General features: G+C 37.9%; 1 protein-coding gene across 5 annotated transcripts in view; it reads left to right on the forward strand.

The window, feature by feature from the left end:
• Positions 1–13,152, forward strand: part of Fas2 (neural cell adhesion molecule fasciclin 2) — a 93,722-nt gene that overhangs the window by 69,531 nt on the left and 11,039 nt on the right. For 2 of the 5 annotated variants that reach the window (XM_018446738.1, XM_018446740.1), the window contains exons 2-7: positions 3,198–3,369; positions 4,013–4,036; positions 5,810–5,982; positions 6,386–6,651; positions 6,969–8,025; positions 8,478–8,933. In XM_018446738.1, the coding sequence (XP_018302240.1) occupies positions 3,198–3,369; positions 4,013–4,036; positions 5,810–5,982; positions 6,386–6,651; positions 6,969–8,025; positions 8,478–8,933 (2,148 nt within the window). Of the gene's footprint in view, positions 1–3,197; positions 3,370–4,012; positions 4,037–5,809; positions 5,983–6,385; positions 6,652–6,968; positions 8,026–8,477; positions 8,934–9,783; positions 11,841–13,152 lie in introns of those variants that run through there. The other 3 variants (XM_018446741.1, XM_018446743.1, XM_018446739.1) reach the window with 3 other exon arrangements.

Consider the following 13,152-nt stretch of genomic DNA (forward strand, 5'->3'; position numbering starts at 1 on the left):
GAATGTACCGTTGAAACTTATCGCAATTTGTAAGCTCGACCTCTTACGTGTGAATTTTCGAGAAAACGAAGAGAAGTACTTCGCATACTATCGTTCACATTAAAGTTGGAATGTGAATGTTAATTTCTACAAGCATACAGGCACTAGTTTAATGAAATACCTACAGTTTAATTACAATGAATAATCTGAAAAAAATATAGTGAATTATTAATTGAAATTTGATAAAGTCACAGATTTTTATTCACAGATCTTTATTATATTTATTTATTGAAATCGAAATCAATTTAACAGAATATGAGTGAAGAATCCGTGCTTTCCATTTATATATAAAAAAAACATGCTTTGGTATTTGAAAAACTATGTCAATAGGAATTTACAGCCAGCTGAAAGCTCCTGAAAAAGTCTTTTTAAAAAGAAGTCATAGATTTAATTAGGAACGTAAAATAAATGTTTTTTTTTTAATTTTTGTTAGAAGTTTATCGCAAAATATTTATTACGCCTGCTTGATGATTGTCGTACTCCATTGCGTAGTTGAATCTGATAGATCGTTCTTGTATATAGAAAGATGTCATAAAAGCAGCTTAAAATCCTTCCGAGTTTGCTAAGAGGGGGAGGAGAGGGGGCAGACCAAAGCGAAACGCTGGCTAGATCCTTTAATTGACCGCACGCAAGAACTCATCCCCGATGGGTCTTAGGCCAATTAAGGAAGTTCCTCCGTTGGGAAGGTTTGTAACCTTTCCGCGTCCTTACGCGGACTATTACAGAAATTAACGAGTCTCTCCTCGGTTTCTCGAACGATGCATTTGCATTATCCGCGATAAAATAATCATCTCGCACAGATTTTGCCGAAGATATCTTTTAAGTAACGAAACTTCAAATTTAATGATAAAAGTATAATTAAAATAAATGGTAATTTATTCAAAAGATAAAAATAATACCGAAAATAGAATTAATTTAACGACAAAGACAAAATCTGATATAGGATTTATTTTTACATGAGACGATTATTTTCTGAACAAACATATATTTAGAAATATAATTTGAGAAAACTGAGCCATCGAGAATAAATTTTACAGATGGTAGCTAGATGAAAGGCAGAATGTAACGCGTCTAGTCATTTTTTGGGACATCTTCGAATTTTATTTAAAATTTATACTATATTTTTGTTTGTTCTTCTGACATCTACCAACAGCAGAAATGGCACGGAAGTTTTTCGTTGTGCGGGAACAGAAGAGATCGACTTTTTCCGCCGGCAATTTGCGGCGGTTTCAATTTTCGTGCCATTGTCGATTACGTCAGACGCGATCAGCGTCACACGCGAGCTGCTCGCATCAGCGTAGCTTGGTTCACTATCTCGAGCCCGCTTTTTTAATCCGTATTCAATTATTTTCGCAACATCCACCACCGCTCCGCGGTTTCAGTATTTACGAGATCAACTGTTACACAGCGGTGCGCTCTTGCACCCAGTGAAAAAAAAAAGAGAATTATTTAGGCGAACTGGCCCCGTATTTCGATTACACGGCTCACTCATCGCATTGTGCTTGCATCGGAATACATACATACATATATATTTTATTTTTTTTTACTGACTGTTTGATTTTTCTCCTGTAAAACGCTCGTGCTGTCAATTTGACAATCGGTGGTAACTTGCACCTGTGCAGGAAGCGATTGGCTGCCGACACAATGTGAACACAAATCCTTTATCGTCCCACTTAATCCGCGTGAAACGGAAATCGACCGTCAATTGTGGGCATTCGTTGCACTTTAAGCTCCATAGTTAACCACATGTAATCACGAATCGGCGCTTTTCCACGCCACTCGAGAAATTCCCACGGACTTAACGAGTAGTTCTAGTTGCGGCTACCGGCTCGCCGTAAATTCGATAATGATTCCCTTGCGCAGTCATTTCCACTCGTCAGGTAGCCCGAGCTTTACGTGCGCGAAGTTAACGAGCTAATGAGCTTGCAGAGCTGGCGCCGAGAGAGAGAAAGAGAGAGAGAGAGAGAGAGAGAGAGAGAGAGAGAGGGGGGGGGGGAGAACAGGCTAGCATCTATTCTGCATTACGCCGCTGATGCAGTTTACGTCCGGATGACGAGAAGAGGAAGAGGAGGAGGACGAGGAGGAGGTCACGGAACGTTTCCCAGTTAGGGCAATTCCGCACTTTCGCTCGCCGCAATTAATTAGCTCAATTCCCGCTTCCTGTTATGTCTGCCACTACGCTGAGTCGCGTCGTGTTGACGCCGAGGGCACCCGTCGCGTACGCCTGCATTCCGACGACGCTCACATACCGTTGTCATAGTTCACGTACGCATCTCGGTCCCTGAAGGCGCTTTCTGTTGCGCTACGCGAATCATGAGCGTCGAGACGTCGCCGATCTGCCTCTCCGTGTTGTGCATTTACGTGATGACGGCGCCGCCGCCACCCCCGCTGCCGGAGGCGGTGTCGCCTCGTCCCACTCGTGTAGGTAAGAGAGATTGTAACCACGTGGGATTATCTCTCCGGGGAGTTATTTCAAATTGTGTGATCTTAAGAAATAACGTACAGATTAATCTTTATTTGCTCAGTATTTTGTAATGAATGTAATTCGACAAAAAGAAAGAGGGTCATAAGACTGGTTTTTGGCCCTATCTGAATTTTATTCTCTTCCTTCGAAAAAATGTTTGGAAGTTTGGAATATTAGTAAATAATTATTTCTTCCATTATTATATTTTAATTGATATATACTATATACACATTTAAAAAAAAATAATATTGAGTGTTTTGATATTCTGGAAAAGAAAGGAATTAAAATTTAACTAAACTTATAATCAAAACAATCGATTGAAAAATATGATAAACTCAACAATTTATTGTCTACTTTAGCATAATTTTTCATATACAAGTAATTATGATTATAAATTAGAATATATATTCAATTATAAATTATAGAAGCTTTAAAATTATGTTTTTGTAACTAAAAGTTGCACATTTAAGATAAGTATCCGCTCTTGTACTTTTTGCATCATCTATGCAAAAAATAAATTACAGGTATAATTATTAGGATGATCATTATATTACTCCGTTAACTATATCATTATCGAAATCACTATTTTCCGTCGTTCCCTAGCGACTGCGATCGTTTCGCATGCAAAAACATGTATACACGCACACACTCGTCTTGTCAGCATAATAACGTTCGTGATTTTTTCTTGTTGCAGCTTACGCGAACGCAGTTGATCCGTACTTGGAAATTTTACCAAACGGCGAGACGCAGACAAAGCCGATCGGCTCCAGCATCATCCTCACGTGTAAACCGAAGGTAGACGATCCGTCACTTATTTCTCAGATGCAATGGATCGATCCGCAAGATCGCGTGATTGAGTCTCTCAAGTAAGTCGATTACACACCGACCATCTCTTCTTCCTTTTTGCTTATAGAAATAATATTTTCAAGATGACTCAAAAGTGATCAAGTCAATGGCTTCTCTATCTATATTATAATTAGCAATTGAGAAGATGACAGTTTAATTAATCGGAGATATAAGCTGCAACACCGCTAGTGCTATGATCATTTTCTGAAGAGTTGTTACAAGCAATTATAAGAATAATGAATCTAAACACTTTTGTATCGTTGATATTTACATGAATTGCTGTATTAATCAATTCCAGAGAATAATGCATTTCATGTCGTGCTTCGTTAAAGTACTTGCGAAATTTATTTTAATTGAGAAGTAAAATGTAATGAATTATTAAAATAATTTTGAAACGGCGTTTCTTTCGATTAAGATCATGAGTAAAATATTACAATCTAATAATAATATTACACGTCATGTCTCTAGTAATTTCGTAGAATAAAATCGTAAATTTTAATAATTATTTATCACATAAATCATAAATCTCTATAGATAAGCACAAATTACAAGCGAAAAAAATATTTAATTTAACAGTACAAAAATACACATTAAACACAATCAGGAGAGAAGCTTGTTGTAATACTAATTCACGAATTTCTGTCACTTGTAATGCATACACAGGTACGCCGTCGTACCGCTCGAAAGGCGAGTATAAAACTTATTGAAGATCTAAACATGCAACCATAGTAGTAGCTCGTTCGTTTGTTGCTCCTCCCTGTTTCCACCTTTCTCATTTGCGGGCACGTTCACCCGTCACTTCGCCCCGAGTTCGATACAATCATTTTCCCACGATGTAACCACGTTTCCCGTAGTCCGCGCCATGGAGCTCTTAATTGCTGCAATGCGAACCGATTGCAGTTCGCGAACCGGCTATTGCTCGTTAAGCCGGAAAAGTTTCGAACGGTCGGTCGTACTAAACCTGACTTATTGAACGCCCGCATATACCAAAACGAGGAAACTCGTTGGCCAGAAAAAAGTGCATGTAACGAATTTTTCGTTTACACGTTCACGCATACCGAATAACCTAGAGCCATTGTTCTTTTAATTTCTCTGTTAATAATTCAAATTCGATTTCGTTTATTGCAAGAGAAAGAAAAAATCGATTTTGACGATACGTGAATTTTTAACATATTGTTTCAAAATAAAATTTAAAACCTTTTGTTTAAATTTTTTATGTTTATTTGCTCAAGCTCTCTAGTTTTGGATGTTAACTAGCTTTATAATTAAACTACTCGAGCTCACAGGATTAAAAACGTAACACAATATTTCTAGGGCACTGCGCATGTGTATGTGACTATGTGCATCAGCAGTAATTAAGCAGCTCTATAATGGCGCAATTTTGTGCAGACTCGCAAAACATTATTTCACTCTCATCTGCAATATTTATGTCTTTATTCGTGCAAGTCTGTCGATATCGTTAACAGCTAATATATGTACCGCGTGTCGCTCATACTGCAGAGTATTTAATCCAGCGATCAAATAATCTAACGAACGTTAACCCTAGTAACTGATTCGTCGTGTCGCGTGTTTGCACGATTACTCGATCCCCGAGTACGATTTGCATAATTAAGTACATTCGTCGTCAAGAGTGCCGTGTGTGACATTCCCGGACAAAATCGCCCCGATTCGAGCAATTTGCGCCACTCAATTATATGTTCTCCATAGCGCCATTACACTAATACAGGCTGTTACGAGAATCGATACGTACAGACAAATTGAACCAGAAATATTCACGTGCCATTTATTTAAAAAAAAAAAAACCTATATAAATATAAAAATTTTTTTATCGGGACTTTTCAATCGCTCTGTATAATTGATGGACTGTCAGTAGTAGTATCGTATTATTTTTTAAAGATTTTTCATGTCAATCATCATTGTTTGCATTTATGTTTATGTAATTATCATAATATTCTCAGCTGCTTCACGATAACGAATTAATTTCTGGACATTTACGATATTTCCCATATTTATTCGAGATATAAAAACTTGTTTTGATTTTCCATTTTCTGAAGACGGAAACGCGGTCTCACAACAGCCACGCTTTTGATCCTATCACCTCTATAGCCATCTTCTTAATCCGCAGAATCCATATTCGTAACCTTCATAGTCAACGTCACGCGATATTACATCCGGCATCTCGTCGTCCGATATACTATATGGAAATTGCTTGAATATATCATATCATATATACTCGCATCATACATCGATACGCTCTATGTCATATTGTGCAATGTTGAATAATATGAGGTCATGTGAATGCGTCTCGTTGTCGTTTACACGTCATTCTCGCGTCATTCACGAAGAACATGTATATGAACGCAATATCGTTATGCGATGTCATTGATCATTGCCATCAATTTGGTGCGCTTTAACCGATATTGCGAATTGTTTTGCAAATTGTGATGTCATTCTCCACAGCCAAAAAGGGAATACTAATTCGAAGCCAGCCAGATACACCGAATTGCACCAAGATGGTAGACTGTCCCTATACTTTAATTCCCTTCAGGAGGAACAGGCTGGGCCGTACATATGCAAAGGGACTTATGCACGTAATATGCAGTTAAGCAAGTCTGTGACAATCGGTACTATTAGTGAGTATAGAATTAAAAGTCTTACCGCATTTTAATTTTTAAATGAACTTATTCCAATACAGAATAAAATATCTCCTAGCGAGGTACATTGAACGTGATATTTAATTAATATCACGATGAAATGATCAAAGAACTTTATAAAATGTCATTGGAAATCGTGTATAACTTTTTAATAAGGCAGATATAGAATATCAAATAATGGATATTTCGTTCTAGTTAATATTCCTGATAGACAGATGAATTATATCTAATTATAAGATATACAGTAAAATTATCAGTTTTTATTAAATCTAAATAGATTTGAAATTAGTTAAACAAAATGCACGGTTTTCCTTTCGAGAGATTGATATATGTATATGTCACAATATTTTTCCAAACAAAATTTCCGATTTGTGATTAATAGTTGCGATCACGTGGGAGAATGCACCGCCAAATCAGTATCCCATTCTTGGGGAAGACTTTGATATTCATTGTCAAGTACGTGCTAGGCCATCGCCTTCGGTCGATTGGCTTTTCGACGGAGAACTCATCAAAACGAATGATCACTATATCATAAACACTTACTCCTTGAAGATCAAGAATGTTCAAGAGCAGGACGATGGTGTATATACATGTCGGGCATCGGTACAGACCACAGGAGAATTGCAAGAGCGACCTATCCGCGTTGAGGTACTACAATTAGTATCTTCATTAAATTGCATTGATTTAAAAAAATTGTAAATTATTTCAGAGAAACTTATAAACATTTTCTATGAACTGAATAATTATTACATTACATTTGTTTGATATGTTTATTATTTGTCATACTTTAATGGTTTTATTATAACAATATTACAACTTTTAATTTCTATTAACACACTATTAATTTGTTAATATATTTTTTAATTGCTAATAATTTTTAGAGATCATTTGCTTAAAAATTTAAATCTGTGTGTATTTTTTTCTTAAAAATTTTTTTTATCAATAACTTTGTTAATTTTTATTAGGTACACATACGACCTGCGATCACTGAGTTTCCGAAACCAATAGACGTCATCGAAGGCGAAAACGCAGACATTAGGTGTAATGGCACTGGCAAGCCACCACCAGTAATCACTTGGGTTAAGTCTCTAACCCAACAGAATCTGTCGATTACCGATCGCTTCGGTGTCGATCCGGTCACGGGTATACTCACCATCACAAATGTGAACCGCGAAGACTCGGGTGAGTATCAATGCATGGCGACAAACGCCGCAGGTACCGCTACTGCCACCACCCAAATAAATGTGATCATCAAACCGAAAATCATGGAGTTCATGAACAAGACCGTGGTGGAGGGCAAAAGTGTGGAAATCCAATGTAAGGCTTTCGGTCGACCATCACCCAAGGTGAGCTTCAGGAAACTCACTCTCGACAAACCATACGCGGATGGCGCTCAGTCGGAAGATGACCGGATCATCGTGAGAAACAAACCAGACGACATGTCTAGCGACGTGACCGTTGGCATCCTATCAATCACTGACGTTCTCACTGACAACGATGGCCTGTACGAATGTGTGGCGGAAAATACCGGTGGCGTCGCCTACAAGAATGGTCATTTGACTGTGGAATTTCCGCCCTCCTTCCGCAACATGCCGAATATGACGTTCTGGTCCTGGGAATCGCGACCAGTTAATCTCACTTGTATCGCCGAGAGCATACCGAACGCGACAATACGCTGGACCTTGCATGAGCAGAAGATCGACAACGACGCTTATATCGAGCAGATTGGTAACGGGCCGGTTTCCACTCTCCAAATAAGACCGATCGACCGGAGATATTACACGCATTATAAATGCATCGCTATGAATCCTCACGGCACGCGGGAGCATATAATCGAGCTGAGGGAAGCGGCGAAACCCAGCGAGCTCTTGAGCGTCAAGATGGCTGAAATTACCGCCACGACGATAAGATTCGATCTGGTACCACCCGTACATCCAGATTTGCCTGTAACCACTATCACCGTGCAGTACAAAGAAGAGTTGCATACCTGGCAAAATGCGAAGAACAAAACGTGGTCTATCGGTAAATCTTAAATATATATTCTTTTAATTTTAATGAGTTCGACAAAAAAGTTAAGATCTTAATATTTTTGTAAAAAATCTATATTAACGAATGTACATAAAAAAGTAATTTTATTTAAATTAATGAATTAATCAACTCAGATATATTTGAAAACATTTATTGCGATATTTTTCTCTTGAATACATACGTAATGAATTAATTAGAGAAAACAAAATTTTTTGTTTATGACGATATACTGAAAAAATAAAGAAATCCAACTTATAATTTGTGATATTTATTTACAAGTATAGAACCAATAAAAAATTATTTGATACAAAACGTACATTAAAGTCATAGGTAGATATACGCTAAAGTCAAATTATGCTATAATTTTAATTATTTTCCTAGGTTGTTTTTTTTTACGTAATTTTTATTAACATATAGTTAAACTTCACGCAAACAATGCCTTCTAGGTTCTCTGTACGTCGTCGAGGGTTTGAAACCACAGACGCCCTACGACTTCCGATTCGCCGGGAGAAATGAGGTCGGTTTGGGTAACTTTGGTAACTTCCACCGAGAGATCACACCCGGCAGAACGGTGCCGAAAGATCCGAGAATTCTGACCACGCCAGGCTCTAAATACGAACAGTCTCCGTACAGTCATCAATATGAGCTGAGCTGGGTGACGCCGCCCGACAATGGCGAACCCATAGACAAGTATCTGATCAAATACTGCCAGATAAACGATGTCGTTGACGAGTGGGAAGTGTTGCAGGAAACCTGCCAATCGATAAATGTCAAATCTCATGGCAGGACGAGGCAGTTCCTCAAGGACCTGAAATACGATACTTACTACATAGTCGAGCTGCAGGCTCACAATGTGATGGGCTACGGCAAACCTGGATACGTCAAGATCAGGACGGCTAGAGGTAAGTTAGTGGCCCTTCGCAATTAATTCTCGGTGTTCCTACGATCCAATATAATTATTGTCATGACGTATCTACATTTTTCGTAATGATTTCCACTCGAGATATATTTAATTCCCTTTGAAATATATATGTGCACGAAGCTACTGCACTGAATATTTTTTTCTTCGCGATCTCTTCAAATCGTTTGTCAGTTTGTCGCCCCTATTTTTGTTCATTCAAGGGGGAGGGAAAAGGGTTATTTGAGGTCTTTCGTTTCCTCGTCTAGGAGGTTTCCACTCAGTTAGACTATCTTTTTTTTTATTGATTTTTTCTCAATAACTTTTCTAATTGGTTCTGTCGACGGCGGAAACGATCTTGTAATCGTCAGAAAGGCCTAAATGGCTATTTTGCTCGCTAAATACTTCAACACCATTCGTTTTAAGTAACTACGTGTTCCATAAAATTCTATAAAATGTGTATAATACTTTTACATTTTCATTTTTGGATATAACGTATGTTTTTATAGGAATAAACTATTTTTATTACGTTAATATATATATTCGCAATGTGAATTTTGGTATCGCGATTGAGATTTTTTTATGCATGTTACATAACTTGCCTTCTATTTTACGCCGAATGGAAAGTTATTTTTATAAAAGTACCAAGTCCCCGGCCCTTCTGGCGTTAATCAAGATTACAGGATTTGAAGAAGTCCTCAGATCCCTTGACCCTGCGCAAGACACCAGCTAGCTAAAGCTACCCGGTGACCGTCGGCGGGCTTGTAAAGACATTAAAAATATTTTACTCGACGACGACATACTTGAAGCGGGGAAGATCTTTTTTATTACACAGAGCCTTTTTATCCATTCAGAATCTACGGGCACTATGGACTACATTAATGCTGGTGATACTTGCAAGACCGGCGTCGCCATTACCGCAGCAGTAATGCTCCTATCTCTAGCCATTTAGAGTCGCCGTCAGGGATATTTGCTCCTCGCGCTCTAATCCTCCCTCCGTCGTGAACGCACGCGATAGGAAGCGAGGCGAATTCGCGAGGTCGACAGTACAAGCGAGACACCACGATGGACGAAAGTGACACATACGCTCCACTAATATAACACACCCTCTTTCGTGATTTCCTGCGACTCTCGTGTTTCGTTCGAATCTGATCGAATTACCTAGGCATCTCGGATACGAAAGCGTTTTCCGTTAAAATGGTTTCGTGCGAGACACGACGGCGAAAGTTAATCGCGGGACAATTGTACACGATAGTATCTGTTCATTTATATATCCACTTAGCAGTAAACGATCGACAACGAAGAATAAATTGATACGTTCGCCGGTACATTCCGAGAGTAAAGATATGGCGTTCAAGTGAGTTTCTTTAAGAAGAAACAACGTGAAAAGTCGTTATGCGAAGTGTATTTATACGTATTATTTGTTGAATGCTCACTGCGTGTTAGTATAAACGTACTGGTACGTTTATTTTCATTTTTCTTTCTCATATATAAGTTAAGGCTGTACTTTGGTAATTTCTGTAAGAGACGGGTATCGCAGTGCGCAACGATAATATTCCCTCGCACCGCCTCGAGAACAAAGGCGTGCAAGAGAATTGACGTAACCAAAACGAATGTGCTGTAACAATTATTTCGCGTGTTATAATTTTCGTTTCTTAATTAAAGTCAGGTCTGTGCACTTTTAAAAAGATTAAGATAAGTCACGACTACGCTTCGTCAACTTTTGCAGTTTACGAACTTTTGTATGGTATGTTATATCGATAGATAAAAGAAGAATGTGCTTCCCTATATGTAGGTTGGTTCGAGAATAAATTAACGACTTATATCGGATAGCTACGACTATACACGAGTGTGAGACTATAAGATAGTAAGAGTACTACTGCCCTGAATTGTCTACTATTCACTCGCAAAGTTTACCGACCAAGAGGAAGGATATTATATAATCGATATTAAGGGAACGAATAGTCGCGATTAGAATCGCGACGACTCGTAAATCACGCACGAATACGAATGTAATAATCGTGTCCCATAGAATACGTACAGTTTGGTGCATCAGAGCTGTTTACTAAGTTTGCCGATCAGTATACGTCCAAAATATTTTTAGATGGAACTTTTTTCACGATCTTTTGCGATCTGATTTTTATAAGAACTTAATTACGAACATTCTAAGATTGATTAACGAACAAAAGGGAGGGAGAAGAATAATAGAGCCATTAAGCAAATGCGGTCGATGAAGTATTCGGATATTCATAGATTCATCATAGTAATCAGAAAAAAAATTGATAAAGTTATATAGCGTAAAAAACGACGAAATTTGCCTTTACGAAAAAAAAAAAATCCGTTTTTATTGAGGCCTGAGAAGTGGGACATTTTCCTCCTTCGTAAAAGTCGACACTTATATCCACGATTCGCGTTCGTGCGATGTTCTTTTACGAGGCAAAGAATTTCACACGAGCGAGCAGAACTCCTCGCGAAGTCGCGTCACGCACACAAGATCCAGGAACTTTAATCCTAGAACCCGACTATATCCAATGCAAACATAGGTGACCATGAGTAGAAATGAATGAAGAAATCGTGACGCGGGTAATGAAATTGATATATCTTGGAGACAATTTTTTTCGCATTTTTACACGGGATAATAGTAGTCAATTGTTATCCTCTAAATTGCTGTTTTACATGCAATATATTCCTGTGTACTTTTATGCAATAATAAGATAAGATATAAAATTGTTACATATTCTTCATAAAGAATTGTTTATTTAGAGTGGAAATCTCATAAACATTTATTACGTAATTCTACGGTCGGGTTCTACGACTAATCGCGAAACAAAATCCGAAATACGATGACTCTCACACGACTGCCAATTAATATTTTAGTTGGATTAATTTTTGAAAATTGCATCTGATTTTTCTCTCCTCTCTTACCTTCGATTCGTTTATCTACTTTTTGTAATCTTTATTTTTTTGGGAAATTATTCAGTCATTAGTTTCGCTTGACTAGTTTTTGAGATACATGTTTAGTGTGCGCATGATCTGTGTGTTGCGATCATTACGATTTATATGATTCTTACACATATTTACAATATAATTATAAATTTATTATCGCCGTAGCTCTTACGTCTCCATAACCGCCGCTACCGGCAGTAGCCACTATCACCGTCGTAATTATCACTAATAACCACTGTCGTGATTAATCACTAATCTCGGGCGATGAGATAAGGAATCGAGATCGGTCTAATTTTGACTAATTTGGATTTTGATGCGAAAAGATACGTAAACCGTTCTTGAACATCGAGCAGAACAATTGAAATATTTAAGTAAATTGTTAAAACCAACAATATTCCATAATAAATAAGATTGCAAAATAATTTTTTAATGATAAAAAATGAAAGCAGTTAAAATTATAAACTCTAACTAGAAGTTACAGAAATTAAAAGTCGTTGGAAATTAAAAGTCACAGTTATTCTTAACTTTAACGTTGGGAGAATTCATTGAATGCATTTTCTCATTTATTCAGTCTCCTGTTTCGCGACGTAGTTATTCCGACCAGAACAGCGGGACGATTAGTGTAAGGTACATTTTCCTTTTCTATTCTTTCACGTCGAAAATTGAACTTGGCGAAATTACACGGTTTCGATTCCTGAATAAGAGACTACAAAAGGAGCGCGGTTCGATCTCGAAGGCCTGGTCGTATCCGGAACGGGCGGTCTTTTACCTCAAGTGCCTGTACACACACACGTACATCACACACACACATGTACACATACGCATTGATCGCCTCCCCCGCGAGGCTCACGCGAAAACACCGACGATCGATCTCGATGTGACGAGGTCTTCGACCTAAATCTTTTTACGTCTCTTTTATGTCTGTTCGCAATGCCTGGGTTCTTAGATATTAGTCCACAACGCATGGCATGCGCTTTGTTATCATTACTACCCTTCTTATTTTTTTTTTAACTTAGCGATGCGTCACGCCGAGCCTCATCGGCGATGTTCCCATTCCATACACGCCGTCCCCGTTTAGGTGGAGAACGCGGAGAACGTGGAGAACTCGTTCACGGCATTTATTAATACGACGACAACATATTGGATTTTGATGATAGACTTTTTAACAATTTCGATTTTCCATTATGAGAATTTCAAAGACAGCATAGTTTTAGGAATTTATAATTAAAGAATGAAGTTTTATGAATTAAGACTCTCTAAAAAGCTCTAAATTAAAA

Source organism: Mycetomoellerius zeteki, unplaced genomic scaffold (genome assembly GCF_001594055.1).
Source record: "Mycetomoellerius zeteki isolate Tzet28-1 unplaced genomic scaffold, Tzet1.0 scaffold188, whole genome shotgun sequence".
Lineage (NCBI taxonomy): Eukaryota > Metazoa > Arthropoda > Insecta > Hymenoptera > Formicidae > Mycetomoellerius > Mycetomoellerius zeteki.